Source organism: Fibroporia radiculosa (assembly GCF_000313525.1).
Source record: "Fibroporia radiculosa TFFH 294 genomic supercontigs, scaffold296, whole genome shotgun sequence".
NCBI lineage: Eukaryota > Fungi > Basidiomycota > Agaricomycetes > Polyporales > Fibroporiaceae > Fibroporia > Fibroporia radiculosa.
Genome location: NW_012133193.1, coordinates 156,918 through 179,363, shown reverse-complemented (window position 1 = coordinate 179,363; position 22,446 = coordinate 156,918). Strand labels below are relative to the sequence as shown.

General features: G+C 48.6%; 7 protein-coding genes across 7 annotated transcripts; 2 read left to right on the top strand and 5 right to left on the bottom strand.

Moving 5' to 3' along the window:
- Nucleotides 1-47: 47 nt before the first annotated feature.
- FIBRA_00716 (uncharacterized protein) lies at nucleotides 48-4,393 on the bottom strand (the record flags this gene model as incomplete). The annotated part of the gene is made up of 20 exons (XM_012322605.1): nucleotides 48-464; nucleotides 499-631; nucleotides 689-1,147; nucleotides 1,205-1,259; nucleotides 1,310-1,355; nucleotides 1,409-1,444; nucleotides 1,500-1,541; nucleotides 2,041-2,171; nucleotides 2,227-2,255; nucleotides 2,310-2,342; nucleotides 2,402-2,635; nucleotides 2,700-2,729; nucleotides 2,785-2,979; nucleotides 3,032-3,098; nucleotides 3,154-3,404; nucleotides 3,470-3,642; nucleotides 3,703-3,800; nucleotides 3,853-4,042; nucleotides 4,096-4,193; nucleotides 4,255-4,393. 20 exons carry the CDS (start codon nucleotides 4,391-4,393, stop codon nucleotides 48-50), a joined length of 2,856 nt encoding a protein of 951 aa, XP_012177995.1.
- A 1,936-nt stretch (nucleotides 4,394-6,329) lies between these two features.
- On the bottom strand, nucleotides 6,330-8,060 carry FIBRA_00715 (uncharacterized protein; the record flags this gene model as incomplete). The annotated part of the gene is made up of 5 exons (XM_012322604.1): nucleotides 6,330-6,599; nucleotides 6,653-6,771; nucleotides 6,820-7,195; nucleotides 7,245-7,379; nucleotides 7,446-8,060. The coding sequence occupies 5 exons, from the start codon at nucleotides 8,058-8,060 to the stop codon at nucleotides 6,330-6,332; spliced, it is 1,515 nt and encodes a 504-aa protein (XP_012177994.1).
- A 219-nt stretch (nucleotides 8,061-8,279) lies between these two features.
- FIBRA_00714 (uncharacterized protein) lies at nucleotides 8,280-11,695 on the top strand (the record flags this gene model as incomplete). The annotated part of the gene is made up of 17 exons (XM_012322603.1): nucleotides 8,280-8,451; nucleotides 8,509-8,654; nucleotides 8,730-8,880; nucleotides 8,933-9,003; nucleotides 9,066-9,193; nucleotides 9,248-9,550; nucleotides 9,603-9,723; nucleotides 9,779-9,888; nucleotides 9,940-10,172; nucleotides 10,242-10,269; nucleotides 10,320-10,431; nucleotides 10,489-10,571; nucleotides 10,620-10,844; nucleotides 10,897-11,037; nucleotides 11,089-11,158; nucleotides 11,212-11,283; nucleotides 11,339-11,695. 17 exons carry the CDS (start codon nucleotides 8,280-8,282, stop codon nucleotides 11,693-11,695), a joined length of 2,523 nt encoding a protein of 840 aa, XP_012177993.1.
- Nucleotides 11,696-11,877: 182 nt separating this feature from the next.
- FIBRA_00713 (uncharacterized protein) lies at nucleotides 11,878-14,744 on the bottom strand (the record flags this gene model as incomplete). The annotated part of the gene is made up of 10 exons (XM_012322602.1): nucleotides 11,878-12,104; nucleotides 12,156-12,311; nucleotides 12,378-12,555; nucleotides 12,624-12,782; nucleotides 12,835-13,090; nucleotides 13,142-13,617; nucleotides 13,678-14,188; nucleotides 14,242-14,521; nucleotides 14,592-14,652; nucleotides 14,703-14,744. 10 exons carry the CDS (start codon nucleotides 14,742-14,744, stop codon nucleotides 11,878-11,880), a joined length of 2,346 nt encoding a protein of 781 aa, XP_012177992.1.
- Nucleotides 14,745-15,168: 424 nt separating this feature from the next.
- On the bottom strand, nucleotides 15,169-18,673 carry FIBRA_00712 (uncharacterized protein; the record flags this gene model as incomplete). Its single annotated transcript, XM_012322601.1, has 17 exons — nucleotides 15,169-15,236; nucleotides 15,297-15,399; nucleotides 15,454-15,608; nucleotides 15,660-15,843; nucleotides 15,898-15,967; nucleotides 16,020-16,162; nucleotides 16,220-16,400; nucleotides 16,426-16,688; nucleotides 16,744-16,845; nucleotides 16,901-16,951; nucleotides 17,013-17,106; nucleotides 17,155-17,287; nucleotides 17,343-17,426; nucleotides 17,485-17,574; nucleotides 17,626-17,668; nucleotides 17,719-17,892; nucleotides 17,948-18,673. 17 exons carry the CDS (start codon nucleotides 18,671-18,673, stop codon nucleotides 15,169-15,171), a joined length of 2,664 nt encoding a protein of 887 aa, XP_012177991.1.
- Nucleotides 18,674-19,185: 512 nt separating this feature from the next.
- Nucleotides 19,186-19,808, top strand: FIBRA_00711 (uncharacterized protein; the record flags this gene model as incomplete). The annotated part of the gene is made up of 5 exons (XM_012322600.1): nucleotides 19,186-19,297; nucleotides 19,363-19,504; nucleotides 19,561-19,637; nucleotides 19,700-19,705; nucleotides 19,762-19,808. The coding sequence occupies 5 exons, from the start codon at nucleotides 19,186-19,188 to the stop codon at nucleotides 19,806-19,808; spliced, it is 384 nt and encodes a 127-aa protein (XP_012177990.1).
- Nucleotides 19,809-20,422: 614 nt separating this feature from the next.
- Nucleotides 20,423-20,747, bottom strand: FIBRA_00710 (uncharacterized protein; the record flags this gene model as incomplete). The annotated part of the gene is made up of 2 exons (XM_012322599.1): nucleotides 20,423-20,575; nucleotides 20,628-20,747. 2 exons carry the CDS (start codon nucleotides 20,745-20,747, stop codon nucleotides 20,423-20,425), a joined length of 273 nt encoding a protein of 90 aa, XP_012177989.1.
- Nucleotides 20,748-22,446: the final 1,699 nt, after the last annotated feature.

Below are 22,446 nucleotides of genomic sequence, written 5' to 3'. Positions count from 1 at the left end.
TCCAGGTAAATGTCCCAACGAAAATCCTCTACGCCACCACCACAAAATCAGAAAGCTGTGGTTGAGTCAACTTCAATCGTCGGCACGATCGATGCGATGAATTTGAGAAAGACGACAAGGTAAAAGTCGACCCGCATGCCCTCCATCTCTTCTTCGCCAGGCGTTGTGGGTGTCTTATCTTCCTTTCCATTTCCGCTTGCACGACGGAACAGCCATTTCTTCTGTTTATCCTTCGGCGACGCCGGCCCTGACGCAAACGCTTTGCGTTGCGCTTGCTGTTCCTCGATAACCCCAGCATTCATACGCTCGATAACCTTCTTCATGACGCTCGCGTGTTTGCATGGGTGAACGGAGGCAGCCTGTAAGCTAGTGGAATGTGGGAAGGCTTCGATTGTCACCGTCTTAAATGCATGATCAGCCGAGACATCTTGAAAAATTTGTGGGGGAGTCAAAGGTGTTCGGTTCTGATAGATTATTGAACATTAGGTACTTAAAGACAAATGCAAGATTGATGCTCGCCTCGTCATAGCCTATGAGCCAAATACGCGGTGTCTGGTAGTACTTGTCATATGAGATCATGACATCGTAAGTTCGCACTTGGAGCAGATTCCCTTTCGCGACCTCCACTTCACTATTATCGCGGTTTCACAGTTATGAGTTTTTGTTTTTATTGAACCAGTATTCGTACCTTGAATCGATGATCCTTGAAGTCGGTGTCACCCTGGGCGCAGCAGTTGCTTCGTCGTCGTCTGCCTCGAGATCTTCTTCCTCCATGTCGGGAATCTCATCCATATCAGGAATCTCTCCGACGCCATCTCCATTCGCCCCTGAGAGCGAAACATTGCCCATGGCACTCGCAAGCGCACCCTCACCGGTGTGGTCGTCGACATCAGGTATGTCATCAATTACGCCGGGATTCGCCCCAGAGTCGATGTCGGAAGCCCGTCCTGCATGTGTTTCCACCCACTCGTCGGCCTCGTTTCCAGTTGACGACAAATCGCCGATGGAAAGGAGGCGCTCGGCATCCTCATCGGCGTCGGTATAAGCAAGTGCTGTGGCGCGGCGAAGGCATGGCACGCCACGAGTAACGAGGTACTGCTTATCGGTCGGGAGGTAGTCCCTAGCTTTCGACGCGTCACCTTTCTCCCTGTACGCGTCGTTTCATGAGTTTGAGCATGTATGATGAACTCGAGGTATCACTCACCATGACCACACGGGAAATTTATACGCGAGGAAATCACCAGCGGCGACAAATTCCTCTGAGTGGTAGATTAGTCTACAACGAGCTCAGTCTGCACACTGCACACACCTGGGGTTATACGACCGTGTTCCTTGAATTTGCTCTCCTTCAACACCTACAAGCTCATAGATAAACGAGCGTCCACGGCAATGAAATTGGAGAGCGTACTGGGCTAAGGTAGTCTCGCACCGCCCAATATTGTTGCTAAAGCGAGTAGTGTATCAGATACGACCGGTGGATACATGGATTTGGCACTGACCTGTATCGCGTGCATGTTGGCAAAGAAGTGGTTCGCGGATTCCTGAATGTGAGGTGCAGAGCTGCCACAAACCGGACGCGAGGGTTGCGAACTTGTATTCAATCGATCAAGCACGTGTTGTCTGAAAAAGGCAACTACAGTGTAACACGAAGAGTGGGCGTTTCTGGCACTATAACCGGAGGTGCCACTGTCACCGCATCGAAGCCACCGGTGTTTGGTTAAGCGCAGCATCGGTACAGTACTTCCTGCAGGTTTACAACAGGACCCGTGATGTAGCAGTCGGCTCAAGTAGCAGGATAATCTATTCCGTTATCATACCTCATACATATTCTTACTAGTGCGTCCGGTACAGAGATTCAGGCCGGAGTAGCTTGCAGTCGGGCCCACCAAGATACATGTATTTCAGTCGGTGGGATATATCCTTTCAACATTTACGTTGTCTACATTCATCAGCTTTTGGCCTTAATGGAACCGTAAAATGTGTCCGGGTGTCCCAGCAATGCCATTAATGCTGTGTATTAGGTGCTCTCAAAAGGCGCACTTTTAGAGGCAACTGGGGTTGTGTATCCTCCGGGCTGGCGGTAGGATAATAGACGGTCGCCACGTTCCAAGTTATCGGCTTATCGGTTAACTCGAAGGTGAAGGTAGGGAGTAACATGGACAAAATAACCTCTGTAAGGAAACAAATTGAATAGTCCGGCTTAGGGGTATTGATGGTCTTCCTTACTTATTTCCAGCTCCGCGAACTTGAATCCGCTGATAAAGTGGGAATTGAGTATTTGAAAACCAGGGAAAGTGAACGTGACGAACATGCAAGACCTCTTGCCACTCAAAAATGTCATCCTAGAAGGCACCGGATGAACGCTCGTAATTAGCCCGAAAATATCTAATTTTTGACTCACAGCTTAGAGTATACGCCCGGTATGGGGGATTTTATAACGGTATTTGGCAGGGGAGATAGCCAGCGCTCTGGCTTCCACTCTAGAGCATCCTCACCCCAGATTGTCTTGCACGTGTTAGACCCTAAGACACCAACAAATAGTTCGGTACCCTTGCATATCGGAACCTCGTGGATCAATTGGCCGTCAACACCGAGAATTGGTTCAGAGAGAGGAAGGACAGTGTCCTCCGTTGCCCTGAGGCAAAAAGGAGGGAAGGTCATCGAAAGCGGTGGCAGTGTTGATAGGATTATGCACTTACTCGCGAGACAGCAATGTAGCAGGGGGGTAACTGTGTCGAGGTTTTAGATGGACATGGTTCGGCCAAGTCGGAAGCGATGACTTACAGCCGCAAAGTTTCGCGCAAAACAGCATCCAGATACGGGAGACGGTTCAATTGGTCGTACGAAAGCTCGTCGCCATCGCATGCGTCCACGATCTCCCTGCGAAGCATTTCTTGAACCTGAGGGTGTTCTGCTAGCAAGTGCAATACCCTCGATGATGCGTTCGACGTGGTATCAGTTGCTGCTAGAGTCATGGTTCTGAGCCAAAATGAGACACTCTGGTGTTGCAAAAAAAAGGGAGAAACCCTACGATACTTGTGCATGTACTTCGTCATCGGATAACCTATCTTCATCATCAGCGACCATGTTCATTTTCACTTCGCTGGAGCTCAGTTTCGAGTAGACAAGTCGTATTCTCAGCAGAAAGCTCACTTAAAATAGTCATAATATCCGTCGCTTCTCCACTCTGCGTTGAGGTCCCTCCATCTCCATCACGCAGTGCCGCTCTCTTTTCTTGATATATCTTTGTCGAGCGATCTGCCATCTTGTCCACAAGTGATTTCAATTTCCGTACTGGCTGGTATGGGATGATTTCGACCATGCGTCTTCTGAACCATGCGGGGCCAAGTCGGGATACATATGGGAGGAGAGGTCGGAGGATAAAGACGTCCTGAAGCGCCGCGCTGATAGCAGTTCAATAAATAGACACAATCAAGGGCAGTTATAGGGACAATGTCCCGAGACTTACAACGTTGACTTCATGACTTCGCCGTAGTCGCTCTTGGTACCCACGATTAGGGAATCGAATGATGTACCAAGCCCACCTCGCCCTATGAGCTCAAGAGACATCCGTCCCATCCAGTCCAGGATGTCCATTTCCCCGTCCCCCGTTGCAGCTTCCGACATCATCGCTATGCGAAGCTGCGATATAGGCTGTGAACACCGGGAGAAACATTCTTGGCAATGCTATGAAAGACTGACTTGATGAACGGTCTCGTAGAATATGGGCAATAGACGACGCATGTGATTGATACTGAACACGGGATTAAGCATCTTCTTCTGTCTACGATGTTGCTCGCCTGTGGGGTAGAACAGTAAATGCACATTCACGTCTAAAAGGAGCTCTCCCACCAAGCGTAGACAGGAGACCTGGTCCAAATACCAGTAGGTTTGCACTGCTCCGCCAGGTGAATATTGATGCATGTGAATAAGAGACAGAAATATCGCACTTGATGAAATCAGACCCTTCCTCAAATGTAGCTTGATCCTTGACAGTCATGGTGTGAAGCGCTTTCGGATCAAAGACGTACAGTAATCGCCGCTGTCGAGCATACTGTCAGTATGCACATAAGTTAGACGGCAAGACATACTAACCCCAAATGATCCGTGTATCTTGACTACAGAACCGTAGTTCTGCGCCAGTTCCTCATGGAAGCCATAGCCATGTCTACCAAAAAATTGTTGAAGATTGCCTAGAACGATTATTGCTTCAGCCAGCGGTAAATATAGCTTCAAAGAATGTAAACGGCGTACCAGTCCAGAACGAACTCGATGGCGGTCCTGGGATATTATCTAATATGGAATTGAAGAAACGCTGCTTCATATAGTACCTTAAAAACCACATGATGATTAAAAGTAGTGCCCCCCAAAGTGCAGTGATGATGTCAATCATCGTGTCTTGCCAACTATATGATGCGGTATTCGTTGAACGACGTAGCACAAGCAGGGGGTGCAATATTGTGATAAGTTGGCGGCGTACTCATGTCTTATATACTGAATTTATTGAGCCATCTGATGGGTGGCAAACGTGGTGTCATCGTCGGGCTGGAGCGAACGCACCCAAAAGAAGTCTTCCGGTGGCTCTTTGACCTAGATTCAGGGAGAGGATCGCGATCTCCAAGGGGGAACGTTTGTAAGCCTACACAAATCAAGTTATGAGCGCCTAGAATGATAGATTCAGGGAGAGAAAGGACATATGTAAGCCCACACGAAGCAAGGGCTGAGCGCCTGGAAGACCATAGCGGAGGAGAGCCGAAAACGAATGACACGTATGAGTTTACATCAAACTACGACATGGGGTGGCGCTAACTCACGTCGAGTCTTGTTTGGGAGGCGCCACGGAGGTCCCTGAAGCGCGTAAATATATGATCTTTCAACCATTTACAAGATATTGGAAAGACTGAGTGACGATCATGCGATGTAATATACTTTGTCCAGTGGTGCTGTACGAGTTTGGCGGACTCAACAAACATGATCACCGTCGCCACTGATCGGTACTGACCCGCAGTACTGGGTGCACATGCGGGACCAATAGATTGCGTATTTGACACTTGCCACCACGCTTTGTGAGCTTGCTTGACCGCGAGATGGCAGGGCCCGCCCATCCATACGGAATTTGTAAAAGTCAGGGTCATCAGTTCACGTTGAATTGAGCCTGTCAAATTGCACTTGAACCGCTGGCATTGCGGAACAGTTCTTCGTAGACAATAACCTAAGCGCAGAGGGCCAGATGCACGGAATATGTAGGATATCGGCTCAAAGTTGAACGCCTGACCGATCGGAATGAGCCTCTTGCGATGCATGGCTAAATTCAAGGCACCATATCCACACGCGCTGCGTATCGAGCTTATGGATATGCGAGCTCCGTAATTCTTCTCATGGGACGAAGGTACCTGTGAAAACTGAAAACGTGAATTGGGCCGCTTACCCAATGGCCTGATCTGCCACGCACGCGGATATAGTGCGTGTCCGCTGGGTCACGTCCATTCTTGTGTAGAAACTTAAAGCTGTAAATGAAAAACAAATTTATGTATGTCAGTCAGGTTGTCTCAGTTCAGATACAGACAACACAGGTGATCCAAGGACCACTCATCAACGAAGCGAACATTCGCACGTGGTGTCAGCTCTGTAGGGTCCATGTGAGAATTAGGGATAAAGACGGATTGCTGAGAGCAATATTTCACTGGTCTGTCTGCAATGAGTATTTTGTGCGACACTGTAAGTCTGTATTAAACCCGTTTTTGTGTTTGCACTACCGAATAGAAAGTGAACGCCCATGTACGACACAGGCCTATCTTTCCACAAACCTGATCGAAAGATGTTCACATATTGTACTCGCACTCGTCAGAGACTTCTTTACTCGATGAACAGTGCGATTGCCCCGGTACCATTGCGAAAAAACATATTCAAATGACTATATGTTAAGTTCATCATCAACATCTCTCATTGTAGAACTCACCTTGCGGAGTTGTAATACACGAAATGACGAACAGTATGAAAACAGTATCTGGAGCAGGATGAGCATCTTGAACTCTCGCGATCTGTGGATCCGATGCCGACTTACGGATCGAGGTCGATAGCCGACACGAATACGCATGATACGGGGATTGAATCCTTCGTTGACACGTACGTCACATTAATAAGTCTCTGATTATTTCTGTCAGCAAGAGACAGGGGTAAGTACGGAAGAACTAGTAGTTAAAGTAAGTGCAGGTGTTTTGTACCCAACGTAACTGGGTTAAGGTTGTGCAATTCGGAGGAACTGTGGTGAACGATGATCGATACTTGATATGCATCAGTATAACTACAGGCTAGCGGAAAGCCTTAGTCTAAGTGTTACCCTCATTACTAATCCCCGCGATATCGTGCATGGCTTTCTGTACCTCGAGCTTCTCCATGACAGCTCTGTGAAGACTAGACTTAGGCGTGCGGCCCGATTTACCCTTCCCTTTCCCAGTAGCTTCCACAGTGGAACTAGCCGCGAACGACACATGGGACCCTGGTAGCGGTGGAGCATCTGCAGGAGGTAGGTCGTCTGCAGTACTTGATGTAAGATGAGAAGGAACGATGAGTGGGGTGGCTCGAGGAGGCGGGGGCCACTACAAGATCTTTAGAACTTGGAACATATACGAAAAACTGTCGGGAAACGTACGCCCCGTTTCGGTTGATTGAAATGAAGGGCGGCCCACGGTGGATACTCTTTTTCTAATCGTACGATATGATCCTCGAGGAACCTTAGACGATCGAGCAATGATTTCGGCGGAGACGGAACTGTATATAATAAGAACAAGGACCACGCATGCTCGTGAGCTCACATACCGTAGCGTATTGCGGCATGAGACTCAATATTCCGGATTCTCTCATCTAATGCGGGATATTGCTCGACATCGATACACCCTCCAGATCCGTGCTCCTGTCGGTGGGCTTCGTTTACATCTTTCGGAAATTCACTTTTCATCGTTCTACGAAGTGGGCCATCTTCATTCTTCGCTATATCATACTTCATCTGAATGTCTCTATTTTGTGTTTTTGCATCTGTACGAGCGCAGGAGGCGATCTCTGGCTGTAGGTTGGAGTCATTGCTTGTGTCCAGTCGGCGCTTTTTCTCAGCGAGAGACTGCAAGAACTCGACACGATTAGACGCATCGTTCCGAGCACGATTACGCGCGAGAAACTCAGAGACGGATTTGATGACCTGCTCGGAATGAGAGCTCAAAACAGACACGTAGAGCATAATGACTTACTGAAGTCTGCGAGCGAGGTTCCACGCCATCCGCGAAATGCGCATACTCGAGTTTACGCTCTTCTAACGATCGTTCCACAGGATGGTTGTTATCAGTACCACTGTTTGTTTGCTTCACGTCATTCTCAGTCAGCCGCTGACATCAGTAGCACCAAAATGTCAAATTAGCTTGGTCAGGGAAGCCCATGTTAAAAGAACATACATGAAGTTCTTTCATTAGCTCGCCTAAAGCTACCGGAATTCTTTTCTGCTCCCACTCTGAGTTCATCACCACCATATCAGCATCAAATCCACGAGCAGACTGTGTGAGTCCAGCAGAAGATAGGAAATTCCTGATTACAGCATCCCATTGTTTATGGAATGGAGGTGGAGGTGGGGAGGGCTGTGACCGTTGAACATTTTGAAGGGTCTGGGGTATTTGTGCTCGGTACGCTCCCGGAGCACTATGCGACACGCCTTGTGTATACTGGTATGTTCCCGGTGACACTACAGGCAAACCGTCGCCCCACCCATTTGAAGTATGGTTGAAAGGCACATAGTGAGAATAGTCGAACATTCCCGATGCTGATGGGGTTGGATGATAAGAGCTTGGGGCTGGCTCAACGTTCACATTTGATGAGCTTTGCGCGGATTGCACGGAAGAGGCATGGTGACCGCGCGACTGAAAAGGTATTGGAGAAGGGTTTGGTAAAGGTTCATATTGGAATACACCAAAAGTAGAGGCAGCTGGTACTTCTTGCGTCGGTGTCAAATTCTGAGAAGAATTAGACTCGCACTGTCGAGAAGGCCCCGCAGCAGCTGAAGGAGGACCGAGCATGGTGGCACGCTTGAAGAAGGTCCCGCCTCTATTTGCTGCGAACAAATAGAGGCGCACTGGCTCAGAATGGAAATGCCGCTCATGCTGTCTGTAGTTGCTCATGAGCTGGACGGATACTTGGTATTGCAGAACTCCAAGAGCTATAGTATTCAGCTGCTTCTTCGTTTCTACGATTGCTTGACGTGGCTGAGGTGGCAGCTTCACATGATGACTCCCAACATGAACCATATTCCGTGGACACCCTTCCAATTGCGCGAAGAGCTTCCACCTGAACTTGTGCTCTCCATCGAGCGTATTCTGGAGATACGACCTGGATATATCCAAGACCCTCTGGATCGAATTTCACATGATTTCAATCCTGTCGGTGTCCTAAACGACTACTTCCCAGACGGTGAGTGTTACTTCGCCGGCTGTTGTCATCTCCAATGGCATGACTCGAACAATGCAGAGACGTCTTTGGATCGTTTCGATGCTATCCAAGGACGCCTTACTGAAAACGAGCGAGAGCTGCAGCTCGAAATTGAATCACTAAAGGAACAATTAAGGCGCGATCAGGATCCGAGCAGAATGCAGTTAATCCAAGAGATGATTTCAGTATGTCATTCTTCTTGCCCCCCAATCAAATACAATTGAATTGAAGTAAGATAATGTTGGGCTGCATGCTTGTAGGATCTTTTAGGACAAATGTCTCGAATTCGAGAGAAAGCGACTGAATCTGAAGCGGTGGTGCGAAACATCACGAAAGAGATTCAGGTACTTGACTTGGCAAAAAAAAATCTGATATTGAGCATGACGATACTGAAGCGTCTACAAATGCTGGGTATGTTTATGCAAAACCAAGGCCGTCAACCTCACTGACTCGAGATGTCTAGTTAATGCACTCAGTCAGTTGGAAGATCAAGTCAAAGAGAAGAGATACCACGAAATTATCCAAACACTAGCAGTAAGTATGTGTGCATGACTTTTGTGTGCTTCCGAGATTGAAATTGGAGCTATCACTTTGAGGCTGTGAAACAAATCGGTGTCTCCTTTAAACCATACACCTCAATTCAACGAATTTCCCAAATATGGCGTAGGATACAGGAGATTCAAGGGGAAATTCGCTTGAAGATTGACTCGGACTGGGAAAGGTTGTAAGTGCACTGTCTTTTGGCAGCCTCAACATATATGCATTTATCATTCTATAGCTATACGCAAGATCCTGCAAGACCCGTTAAACCATCTACGATCATAGATGCATGTTTAGTAATTGACGTGTTGGGCTCCGATATCCGCGCCCAGTTCATTGAGCGATACGTTGCATTGGAATTAAAGGAATACCGTCGAATCTTTCGGTCGACAGACGAAGCTGGGCAGCTTGACAACCTCTCCCGTCGTTTCGCATGGTTTCGACGCCTACTTCAGACACACGAGACGGAACAGGGTCGCTTGTTTCCTGCAGAATGGAAAGTCGGATGGTTCCTGACCGCAAAGTTTGTTGAAATCACGAGGTGGCTGTTGTTGTCATGTCCTCCGAGGGCCAGCCAACTGATGAACCATCAGAGACGATATGACTGTCCTGCTCTCCAAGGCTGGATCAAAATTGTCAGTGAAGCAGCTATTGGACACGTTGCAAGAAACGATGGACTTTGAGGCATCCATGTCCCGCAAGTACGCTACGCTAGTATGCTCTGCAAGCCTGCTTCACGTTCATATTGGACACTCATTTTCGCTGTTAGCTTCCAGAAATTCTCAAAGCCACCCAACCAACTGGGGCGTCTCGACTGTCAAAGACTATATCATCCGCTTTCGAGCCTCATATGGGGGTTTTCATCGACGCACAAGACAAGTATGTTGTCCAATACCGTCTTTCAACCTCATACAACTCATGTTACTTCAGAGCACTTTCAGATATGCTATCACAGTATAGAGGGTCGAAGTCGCGTTCTTCTCTGGAGGCGGCTCCTGCATCTTCTGCTGATGAGACTGCATCCCCTGTACTGGTCCTTCCTTCCTCCACGGAACTGTTCTACTTCTATGCGCAGACGTTGGAACAGTGCGAAAAGTTGTTCACTGGACAGCCTTTGTATGACTTGAGTGTTTTGCATAAGAAATGGCTTAAAATTTATGCTGGTGGGTGTTGATGTTCACAACAGATCAATAACATCAGCTGATCGACCATCATCCTCCGCTCTATTATAGAGGATGTTCTAATGTCTAGCATGAAGAAGTAAGTTGTGTGCTTGCCGTGTCTCAATAATTTTGAATTATATGTTTTAGGCCTACTTTCGTTACGCGGAGGTCCATCGAGAGTCGGTTTGACATGAACGAGCTCAAGAACGCGTGTACTCTTATCAACACCGCGGATTATTGCCAAACAACCGCTCTCGAGGTGATTCATACTGAATGAACCTGAGTCGGTGGCCCTCACCGTGAAATTTATATGCAGCTGGAGGAAAATATCCGAGAGAAGAGTGACGAGTTTTTTAAGAGCAAGATCTCTTTCCAGGATGAGCGTGATCTCTTCGTCAGGTGGGTTGCTCAGTTGGCCTGCGTAACATGTCTCATTCGTTGTCATAGCGCAATATCAACGGCTATACAGGTTCTTCTGAGAGAACTTGATGCGACGTGCGACTCAGCTTTCTCCAACATGTCACGTACTGCATGGACTGCTTTGAAATCTGTTAGCGGTCAGTCTGGGTATGTTGAAGATCTCGTGAATGCTATCGAACAGGTTGTGGACACGATCAAGCCTTTAGTAGAGCAAAAGAGATATGTTCGGAACTTCTTGGATAAGGCCTCTAGGTAGGTTTCAATGAATCCTATGACACATGGATATGACAATATTTCATATTAGCGCCGTTTTTGCGAAGTTCACCAATTCATTGGTGAAGAGTCGACCCCTAAAAGAAATTGGGGCTGAGCAATTGTTGATTGATCTGCAAGCCCTGAAAGTTGCATTACTTAAGATTCCGGGTGAAGCTCTAACAACCACAAAGTATGTGTTTAGTTGTTTCCGTTTAGTATAATTACCGGACTGGGTTGAAAGTTACACGCGGACCGTCGCCAAACATACCACGAGACTGGAGGCATTACTGAAAGTCATCGTCACCCCGGTCGTAAGTCATCGTCAGGACATTCGTGCCGTGATCCTTACTAGTGCAACTGCCAGGATCCCGCGGAAGGCTTTATTCTCAATTACACACTATTGATCGGAGACGCATCCTTTACTAACTTCCAGAAGGTCAGTCCGTCTCGCCATACATTGTGTCAATCATTGAGATATCACGATATATCAGATCCTGGATCTTAAGGGAACGACGAAAACTGAACAAAATGACCTGTTAGACGCCTTCCTCACCATAACCAGCACGAAGACGGATCTTGCTAGTACCTCCTTCCTATCGTCTCTTGACATGGATCCGGGCCACATTACAGGTCTTACGAGCCCTGCGGGTAGCCGGGTGTCTTTGATACCCGGAGGTCCTACTGGTGAAAGTATCCTTGCAACACTCGGATCACCGCCAGCGACGGGTCCCTTGGCAGGATCGGATACGCCACCCAGGGGAGATCAGACTGCTAAACGAGAAGTGTTTTCCGACTTCAAGCGATTTGTGAGCTTCGCTGTAAGACGTGAAACTCTACCACCTTCATAGACGACATATTACGAGATTCTACCTAATCTTACACGGACGGTTTGTTTGGAGTATATCTTGAGTATATTAGTTACATATTGCCTATTGCAAGGATCCAAACCTACATGGAACGCAGACGTACAGCTCCGGACACAACTAGTGCTGACATGATGGATTTAATGAGACGGGGCTCAAATGAACGATCACTCCTCCATAGCATCCGAGCCAGGCGAAGTTGGCGGCTCTTTCCAAATATCGCTCCACTTGGGAAACACACGTTTGTAGAGTGACATACATATAGTATCCATCTGGTTTATCGGACCATCAAAATACGCCTTGAAATAACCATGCGTGCCGAGGGAGTCGCGGATGTGGCCCGTTCGTCCATGTTTTGTATGCAGTTGAATGGGCTTGAAGTAGTTCACGTCATCTTTCCCCAAGCTGTCAGCCCGGGTAATAGAACATAAAATGGACTACAGACCTGCGTTGAAAAACATATATCGCACAGTGGCGGTCTTCTTGTGCACTTTGAAAGGATGACCTGTCAAAATGATGCGTTTCGCGATGATTCGCGTGGTATCGGGGTGTAAGAATGTGCCCATCGCGACAAGATGAGGTGCTGCAACGCTTTGAGTGTCTGAAAGTTGATACGACATAAATGCGATTTTACCTTGGGGGTCCTCCGATTCTCTGAGTAACATACAAGGTTGCGCCCCGAACACCACAGGCGCGTAGATGGTTGCCACGCTGGTTACACCGTGTCGCAAATAGCGTTCAAACTTATGGACATTGTTCGCCCCTTTACCACCTCCACGGGTATGTTGACTATATATTGGATTAATTTGCAATCGGCGAGGTCCGACGCATAAAATGAGGGGGTCCTATAAAGAAAAGTCTTATGAGAAGAACTCCTGATAATAGATGCTGCGCTTCATGCCTTAGATCTGACGGGGTCATCATACTCGGTATTTCGCTGAACTGTGAAATTCAAAACTGTCTTCTTGTGCTCATGTTGCAACAAGCTAAAAAGAACAAGAGGGGCACTGCCGTCGCGTTGGACGACTCCTTCGGGTACGTCCTTAAGATAAACAGTCACACGAGTCCCGGGCTGGAGAAGATCATGTCAATTCGTGCCACTGCAACCAACACACCAGACACACCTCAACCACAGCTAGGTCCTGCTCTCCGCGTTTCCTTACTGCCCGTTCTGTGCGCTTGTAATCCTCGAATTGGAATATACGGGCATAGTCTCTTGGCAAGTTCTCGTATGGATCCCAAGGACTAGTCCTGAAAGACCGCAGACCACGGTATCGTGCGAACCGCGTCCGTGCAGGAACATCAAGTGGCGTGTCAATCTCGTCCGGGAACGCCAGATCGTCCTCTTCCTCGCGTTTGCGGTCCCTCCAAGACTTGAGCCTGATGCCCGCTCAGGTTTGCGCTGAGGATGAAAGATATCGGAACACGCACTGTCTGCCCTCCTCCTCCTCCTCCAAGTCCTCGAACGCGACACTCTTCCTACTTTCTGACTCCATCTCATGATCCTCTTCAGCCACCTCCACCATCTCCGCATCTTCTGCGTTCTCCACCGCAGTCTCATCATTCTCTTTGTCGCTTTCCACATTTTCGCCTTCCTCATCGTCGCTCTCGTCGATGATCCACGCAGCCTGATACTCGCTTGTCCCCTTAGGAAGCTTCCGCACGCGCCTCGGCGTCGTCCCCTCTTTCGCGTCTGGACCAAGATCGGATGGGTTGGTATTAGCCGGCGCACTCCTTATCTCCTCTTCAGTTGGCCACGTCTGTTCATTCGCCATATCGTCCGGGTCATTGCTAGACACCAGAGAGTCTGCGGAAGATGAATCGGGTTCAGCGAGCACAGCGGGCTCTATCTCCATGCCCTCTGCATTACCAGCCCTCGACTGTCGGGGCAACGACGCAGTCATGATCTAGAAGATCGACATTAATGTGAATTCGTATTCACTAGTAGTAGCACAGCGGACGCGCACTTTGGAAATCTGGAAGTCACCATAATTTGGGACATGTATCAGACGATTGGCAGAGAGCGCAGTGCCTCGAACGACGCCCGTGATGCTGAACGTGCCGTCCTGCCAATGGGCCTCCTCCGTGAGAATGTACGACCGTCCGTCCCTCCACTTTACGTCTGCCGGTCTACCTTCACAGAGGGTCCTCGCAGCATTTAGTGCGTCAGCACTTGTGTGGATGTCGAAAACCCTCGAATGGCCTGGCACGAAGTACTGGATGAAGGACAGGAGCGACTTCAGGATCGCAGGCTTCTCCTTCGGTTCCATCGGTGCGTCGGAAGAGACGACAGTCACGGCCTGTGGGAGACCCTGCGCCTGCAGTGTGCGTAATAGCGTGTCCCCCCATACGTCCACTTCGACATTGGGAGACAAGACGAATACCACATAGTCCGCCGCTTTGCATGCATCGAGAGCCGCATATAGCCGCTTGTATGGAAGGGGTATGAATTGGAGAGAGGTTTTGAACCGCTCTGCCCTAGAAAGTCTGTGTTACGGCCATCCGGTAGCAGTGTAGCACAGCTTTCCTACCTGACTCTCCAAGTCCCTTCTTCGGACGAAATGTCCGCAGACGAGTCGAGGGCGCTAGTGAGCGCAGTGGCTACTTTTTTCGACGAGGCATCCTCTGTGAGGGGGACGATCGCCACTATCCGGGGCGTACCATCGACACCGCTGAATATCCGGGTCGCTGATACAAGAGCCTGGCGCTTTTTGATCTGTGCCTGCTTGGACGTATTGCGCCTGTTCAGGCGAGACTGGGCGGTAGTATTCGCGGTGGGTGCGGCTTTCGGAGACTGGCGTGTAACGCGACCTGGGGAATGGGGAGAGATTTGTGTATGAGAGGTATGGCGTGTTTGTAAATGCGAAACGCTCTGATATACCTTTTGAGGCCTCCTTCAAGGAGCTTTTTGTGGCGTGTCTGGACTTAAACGACTTGTTTTTCTGCGCGAACGATCAGAAATGGAGCCGTACAGGAGGATGGACTCCAGTACTTGTTTCAAAGACGATCTGTGATGGTGGACAACCTCTGTCATACTTACCGGTCCTTGCGTACAGAATGGCGAATCTAGGTCTGTTTACCGTACTTGAATGGATGAAGAAAACCAAGTCTGTAGTAGTAGGGGGGCATCGAGAAACCGATCGCCTGCAGGCGTTCAGTAAATTTACGGGGCTCGCTCCCTGATTGGCTGTCCGTCCCAGATAAGATACAAGATCGGCCAATCAGTAAATATGTAACATTATCTCCTGAGGTTCCTAGTCAGTACAGATAATAAATGAGTAAACGAGTCGTACAGCAGTGAATGGATAGAATGGGCTGATACGGATGTGGAAGGACGGTGTGCGAAATACTCTGAAGGCAACAACGAATAGAATACGGGTATAGTATGTGAACCAAGGTTGTGATAGTAGATTTGTGTATGAGATGCAGGAATCAATGATACACTAGCAGATGAATAACTATGATGTCTTCTCGTCTAGTTGACCAAGGAATGCGAGCCATGTCTTCTTATCAATAACACCCTCATCTAGCCAAGCCCCGTGGTCAGTACGACGGTCCCAAACATAAACGTCAATGATGCGCGTACAAAATCCGTCAGTATCGATGACGACAACATATCGCGCTCCGAGTTTGATGAAGAATTGGTGGACAAGCTCAAGCGGGGAATTCGACTGAACCGTGATCGGGGCCTGTGGTATCAAGCGCAGATCAGACAAGCTGAGCACCGAGAGATCTCAACCGACCTGGTCCATGTAAGGGCTAAAGTCGAACGAATCGAGTGCGCCTTGCATCGCACTCTCTGCTTCCGACGAGAAAGACGCCATCATGGGCCCGCCATGCTCATATGGCCCAACACTGTGGAACGATATTGCCCTATCCGCATCGTCCGCGACGATACCTGTTCGACGCTATCAGAACACAAGGCCAAGAGACATACAACAACAATTACTGAGTGCGTGTTCGAGCTCATTCGCGCCAATATAACCAACCATCCGCTGGCCCTCTCCATTCGCCCTGAGAATTGGGAATCCTCCATCCGAGTGGCCCGCAAGGATCAGCGCTTGCAGCTGGTCTCGAAGAGTTTTCACGGTATTCTCGAATTCGAGCCGGATCACGTCCACATTGCGATCGGTCTGAAATTAGACATTTAGGGATATATAGTGTTCACTAGGACGAACAACACATACCACATCGTCAATCTGCAAGTTGCCCCAAAGATGGGTGTGTTTGGCATCCAAGTAGGGCAGCTCCGACAAGCTGGATTTGCACTCAGCAAGTAGTGGGAGAGCACAGAGATGATAAGACAGACTCGATGACAAGATCATAAATGCCCTTGGGTTCCAGTGCGTCGGCCACAGTCTTTGCGACTAGCACCGATAGGATCACGGGAACGGTATATGTTAGCGTGTCTGTGAGCTCAAACATGATGACCGCAAGCGATACTGTCGTGCGCTATGGGAACAGAGTAAATGTTGATCGTTCCTCACACAGACACTGCATACTGCCTACCGTGACTCCAGACAAAGTGGCCGCGGCGCCAACCATAGCGTACAGCCCGGGGACGACACAATCAAGGTCGCCCTTACACGACGCAAAGATTGGGCTGTCCGGGTGCGAAAACTGCATCCACTGCACCAGAATGCCCAATATGCGTCCAGCGCACGCGCCGACTGCAGCAAGCTTCAGCGATCTTCCAGCCATTCAGGAATGAGCACTTGCCTCCGAGGGACGGGATGAAGATGCCCGCAGGCAGCTTGATGCCGAATGTGATGATTGTGAGCGCTCCCTTCACGATCAGTGCGACAAAAATAGCGCGGATCACGGGCATAGCCTGCTCTGGGGGGTTGAGTACGCAGAGCCCTTCATGTGAGTTTGCGCTGCCCGGCCGACACTCTGCAAAGAGGTTGTACACGAGCTCAGTCATTCCCATGCGCGTGTAGGGGTTGACGAAGCAGAGTATCGTGGTCAGCAGCGTCACCTAGGAAGATTGGTAAGTGGCAGGAATTGCGTATAGTATGTCAGGCAGCTCGTACAAGGAACACTTCGAAGACAGGGTGCGCCTTAAGCCATGTTCCATTGCGGACGTACCGCGTCCAACGGACGTTGAGCTTTGAGAAATATGCACCCCAAACACCCTGAAAAAATATCACTTGCTGGACTTTGAGTAATATCGGGTTGTTCGCCACATACCCCAAAGACGCCCAGGAGAAGGAAAAAGATAAGTTCGTATGCATGCCAGTCCTGCAAAGGGATGAGTATAGGCGCTGAGGTGCTAGTGCAATTTTGGGCCATGCAAGCGAACCTTGTCATAAGTAACCTGGAAGAGGACCAGTTTTCCGCTGCCGAAGGGATCGAGGAGCTTGAGCGTCATAGCGGCAACCATGGCACAGAAGAAGCTAGGAAGCAAGGTCAGCCAGAGGCCAAAAAAAACACGATCCCAGAACCTTCTCCACATCACCTTTGCCGGGAAGAAGTAGGATACTTCTTCCAAACTGAAGAGGACGCCGCCAATGGGTGCTCCAAATGCGACCGCGACGCCAGCAGCGCTTGCAGCACTCAATATTTCTCGCCGCTTAGCTATACAGCTGGGATCAGCCATAAGGCGACTCCACGAGAAATACGGCCTCTGTACCTTCATTGTTCTCGTACTTGCCGAAGAATCGGCTGACGATGTTGCCTATGCAGGAAGCAATGTGAACAAATGGCCCTTCTTTTCCTGTCGTACGTACGGGGATTTCAGCGGTCACTCGGCCGCTGTGGAAATGGCGACTCACCCAGAGACAGTCCTGACGCGACCGAAAGGGCCAGGCCGACGCTCTTTGTGAAGAGCGTCCTGCCGCCGAGATATCCATGGATCACAAAACCTGTTCATGTTAACACTTGCTCAAACCAGTGAATCAGTGAAAATGGCAAACCTGAGAGGATTGTTTTGATCTCCGGGATTCCACTGCCTGCTGCCTGTGAATTGAAGTCAGCAAGCGGGATGATAGCCGATTTGAATGACGCACGTAGTAGAGAACCTTGCGCCGTTGTTCGCTTCTGGCCGGCGCTGGGAGTGTCTTCACTCCCGCGTCTAGGTCTGCAAACTCGGGAGAGAGCACGCCCGAGTCTTTCCGGGTCACGAAGCTCGTTGAGGCAGTCAGATTGAGGGTGAGCAGCGACGACACAACGGCTAACGACAGCTATGCGACACCGGGTCAGGAGATAGCACACAACACCCCAGCAGAGGACACCAACCGCCACCAGTGCGTATGCAACATATTCGACCATCTCCGCCTCAAATCCCATTCGGTTACCCTCCTTTACCATCGGCCCAAACACATCGGCCCACGTCCGCCACGCCGGACAAGGGCTCTCGGGTAGAGACGACCGATAGGCCGAATCGTCTTTGACTGCACAACAGAACCGCCTCGCCATAAGCCACCCCTCGCGACAGTATCCTTCTTTGATGTCAAACAGCCATTGCTCACTGCGTACGATGAGAAAGGCAACGACCGCGGTGAGAAGGCCCACGATGGTGACAATGACCCAGCCGATGCTCCTGTCCAGCTCGCGGAGAAGGATACCGCGTGTGGACTTGTGTCTGCGAAGCCGAGAATGGCGCGCAGAGTCCTTGATCGTATCGTGGAGCCAGTCAATCGAGGTGAATGAAGAATACCAAACACGGATGCCATTAGTCTTCACGTCCATCTCCGCATTTTGATAGTCGACGCCGTCTCCGGACTGATCGTATGACGATATGGGGCGCCGGCTTGTTAAAATGGAATCCTTGAACGAGCGAGGAGAATGTGGTGACGTCGGGGCGGACGCAGAGTACTCGGGCATTGTCAGTCTTGACAGCGTACTCAGCCTGCCACGGCTGATAAATGCAGACTTGGATTTTGCCCTGTCAGTGCGAGTGAGGGCTCCATACGACGCGATACTAGCAGGTCCACCTGTGCGCAGGGAAGCTGTCTCGCTCATGGTGGTGGTGACTGTGTTGCTGCCAATTCGACGCAGACGCTGACGACGCCATGCTGGGTCTGACGGGCCGCTATGGGGATCAGGAACGATTCTGCTCGTATCCGAACTTGAGACAGAGATGGACTGTGTCCTGCTCAGCGAGGGCATTGTCCGCTGCGGTCCAAGGGCACCTACTTGGGCGAGTTGCACGGCCTGGGGAGCGATTAAAAAAGGTAACAACACCGAGAACAACAGCAGAAGGACGACTTACAGTCCTGTCTCGCGCTGTGGGCCCTGGATGGAAACGGAACGCGCCTTACTTTGCTCTGTTCTCTTTCACAAGCACGTCGCGTTTGTCGCTCATCCTCGGCGCGGAGTCCGTAGCAACCGCCACAGCAGCCACACTTCTATCTAATCTCCGAAGATCCGCTCCAGATCCAGTTCAAGCGGAGTTTCAAGCCCCGCTCTGGGTACGCGCCTGGTGAGCTTCCTGAACACGCCTTCCGCGCTCTGCACCCTCCTCTACCGCAAAAATGACCACTGCAGGCCTCGGAATCCCTGTAAAACTCCTCCACGAGTCGCTAGGACACATCATCACTGTCGAGCTCAAGACCGGCCAGCTCTACCGCGGAAAACTCGCAGAAGGTACGCACGCCTCCCATCCTCCTGCGATATACTGACGCGCATATATTTCTAACTCGTCTTTGTAGCCGAGGACAACTTGAACATCTCTCTCAAGGACATCACAGTCACAGGGCGGGATGGCCGTGTCTCGCAGCTCGACCAGGTTTACATCCGGGGAAGTATGATCCGTTTTTTCATCGTGCCCGACATGTTGCAGAACGCGCCGATGTGAGTTCGATGTAGGTGGCAGCACAGCGATTTTAACTGATGCACCGCTTGTTAAGGTTCAAACGCGTGGGTCCGAATGCCATGAGAGGAAGGGGTATTGGTACGGCGCGTGGACGCGCGACGATTATGCGAGGTGCGTTTTGTCTTTCTTCATATTGCACTGCCGCCCGCTTACACACTCTGCGAACAACCCAGCAAACGGTGAGCATAGATCACCCTTACTCCTGTCCACATATACTGATAATCCTGCTCTCCAGCCCGTCGTGGTCGTGGTGTGCCCGCCGCACGGGGTATCAGACGATGAGGATATGATCTTATTTTATCTCATCTCCCCGCAAAAATTTGTCTCATAGTTGTGTCAGTGTCCCTACCTTCGTGCCGTCGCCGAGGCTGACAATCCGATATTGTGGATCGCATAGATTGTATCTGTCGCATAGCCTGTTGTCTGTTCGCATATATTTGCTCTGCGTGTTGACGGGTTGCACGCCCCCAAGAAAGGAAACGTGTAATGACCCTAATCTGCCTAGTGCCAATGATATTTGTTTGGTGGTGAAAGTCATTTAGATTCTACTTGTTACCACTCTCGCTCTGCCGTGCATGAGTTTTGCAACCTGCAGCGCTAGGTGTGTGTCTCCTATCCTTCACCTCCCGTTTCGATAATGTTTTAGTGCGTCGACACAGTCTCCGTGATTCAATTGTTCACTTGACTGATGAGAACTCAGGCAAGATTATAGTCTAGCGTTTGCTGCACGTATATCTACACATAACTATCCTCGGTATCACGATTCTGGTTCACTATGGTATACAAGACATGTAATATTTGAGACGGCTTTAAGACCTTCAAGTCCTTGTTCCTTCCTGCTCATCCGTGTTCCTGGATCTTCCCAATTAACTGCAACTGACACAGGCTTTATGCCTTTATGCTCGTGATGCTGTGGATGAATGAATGCGCTCGCGCCAATATTGTTGAATATCCCGTGCGCGATCCAGCATCTCCTTCTCCTCCATCTTCCAGGTAGCATCAGTGTTTAATTTGCTATATATCCTGATGGTTTTACCCAGTTTGGATTTCTATATGAGAATCAGTGATTAAAACTTGTATTTCTCTACAGACAAAACTTACCTTAAGCATGACATCTGTTACCATAGCCTTGAACTCATTGATATATCCCATTGCCCATTTCAACTTTAGCCATATTTTTTCTTCATCATCTGGAAAAACCACAGAGTTTCCTTTCTTCATCTTGATGTATTCTGAGATTGCTTGTGTCCAAATTCCTACTGTGTGCAAATCAATGGGGATTTGACCATATTTTGACCTTGAACCACTAGCTGCAATGGTGGTGTTCTGATGCATTCTTCTTGCAGATGAATGATGAGGATGAGAAGATATATAATATCTGGGCTCTGATATGTCATGATGCATCTCTACAGTTAAACAAAATTAGCCACTATAGAAACGCAAAAGCAATTAAGATAATACTACCTTCATGGTTACTATTGTCATCACTATGCAGTTGCTGTTGCTCTGAGTAGACATGTTCATCTACACCTGAGCTAGTGTTGCTATCACTAGGTGCATCAACTGGCCAACCTGAGCCAGAATTCCTCTGAAATCCTGAAGATGAGGATTCAGCAGAATATATATTCTGTGCTGGGGATGCAGAGCAAGAGCATATATCCAATAATACAGGTGGTAATTCTTGTTGGAATGATAAAGTGTGGTTTTCTGGACTATACTGAACTGATGATGTATATTGATGGCGAAGTGAGAGTCTAAGAAGAGCTTCTTGCTGCAAGACAGTTAAAGATGATTGCTGATTTTCATTTAACTTTGCAGCCCAAGATAACTTGGGTACTGATGAAGATAACACAATATTAGAGATGCTATCTTGGCCTATATTGTAAAGTATAAGTTAGTATTATGTAAAGTGTTACAATATAAAAGTACACACTACAATAGTCTCCTTGCTGAGGATCCTTGAGCTTCAAGTCAGGTAAATTAAACATCGGCATGTTATTTGCTAATAACAAACATAAGGATAGAAGCAGTCTTGTAGGAGATAATAATGTTAAAATATAATTATGGCAATAAACCTTACCTGTGTTGACTAGACAACAGGCAAGTAAGAAGGCTTTAGAGTTGTCTTAGATATCTGTGAAGATACTAAGATGAGGATGGGAGAGAGAGTTAAAGCACTGAGCATTAAGTGTTCTACCTAGGGATTTATATATACAGGGAGGATGCTACATATACAAACAATTAGATAATAATCTAAAGTGGTGCCATACACTTAATATTAGTCAGCTGCCTAATGGGGTAGTAATCTCCAGGAAGCTGACAACAGACATCAAAGGAATGTGTCATATCTGCTGACATTGTAGAACAATAGACACAGCTAGGTCTAGCTAGATGCTTCTAGACTCTGTCTGGAATCTACTAGACTCAGTCTAGACTTGTAACTATATCTGGTACATCAGATGCATCAGATAATGATCATATGTCTAGATCTATGCTAGATAAGATTAGATCCACTAATCTACAGTGTCCATGAACTGATTGTAGCAGTTCTGTACATAGACCTTTATTGTTACAGTATTGAGGGGGGTTTTCTTTTCTTTCTCACTATTCATCATTGACCCTGTACTATTACAACTGATCCCATCACTTGGGGGGTTCCACCTGCATCATTGTTTCATATATATTGTGTTTCACCTTTATCATGTTTCATCTACATCACATTTCACTTACATTGTGTTTTACCTATATCATGTTTCACTTACATCGCATTTCATCTATATCACATTTCACTTATATCCTGTTTCATCCTCATCACTGATACAACCCAGTGAAACCATTTCATACATATCACTGATTCAACTCAGTGTTTCATACTTATTAAACTCTATTTGTCTTACTCTATTTAAGGAGCACTACTTGC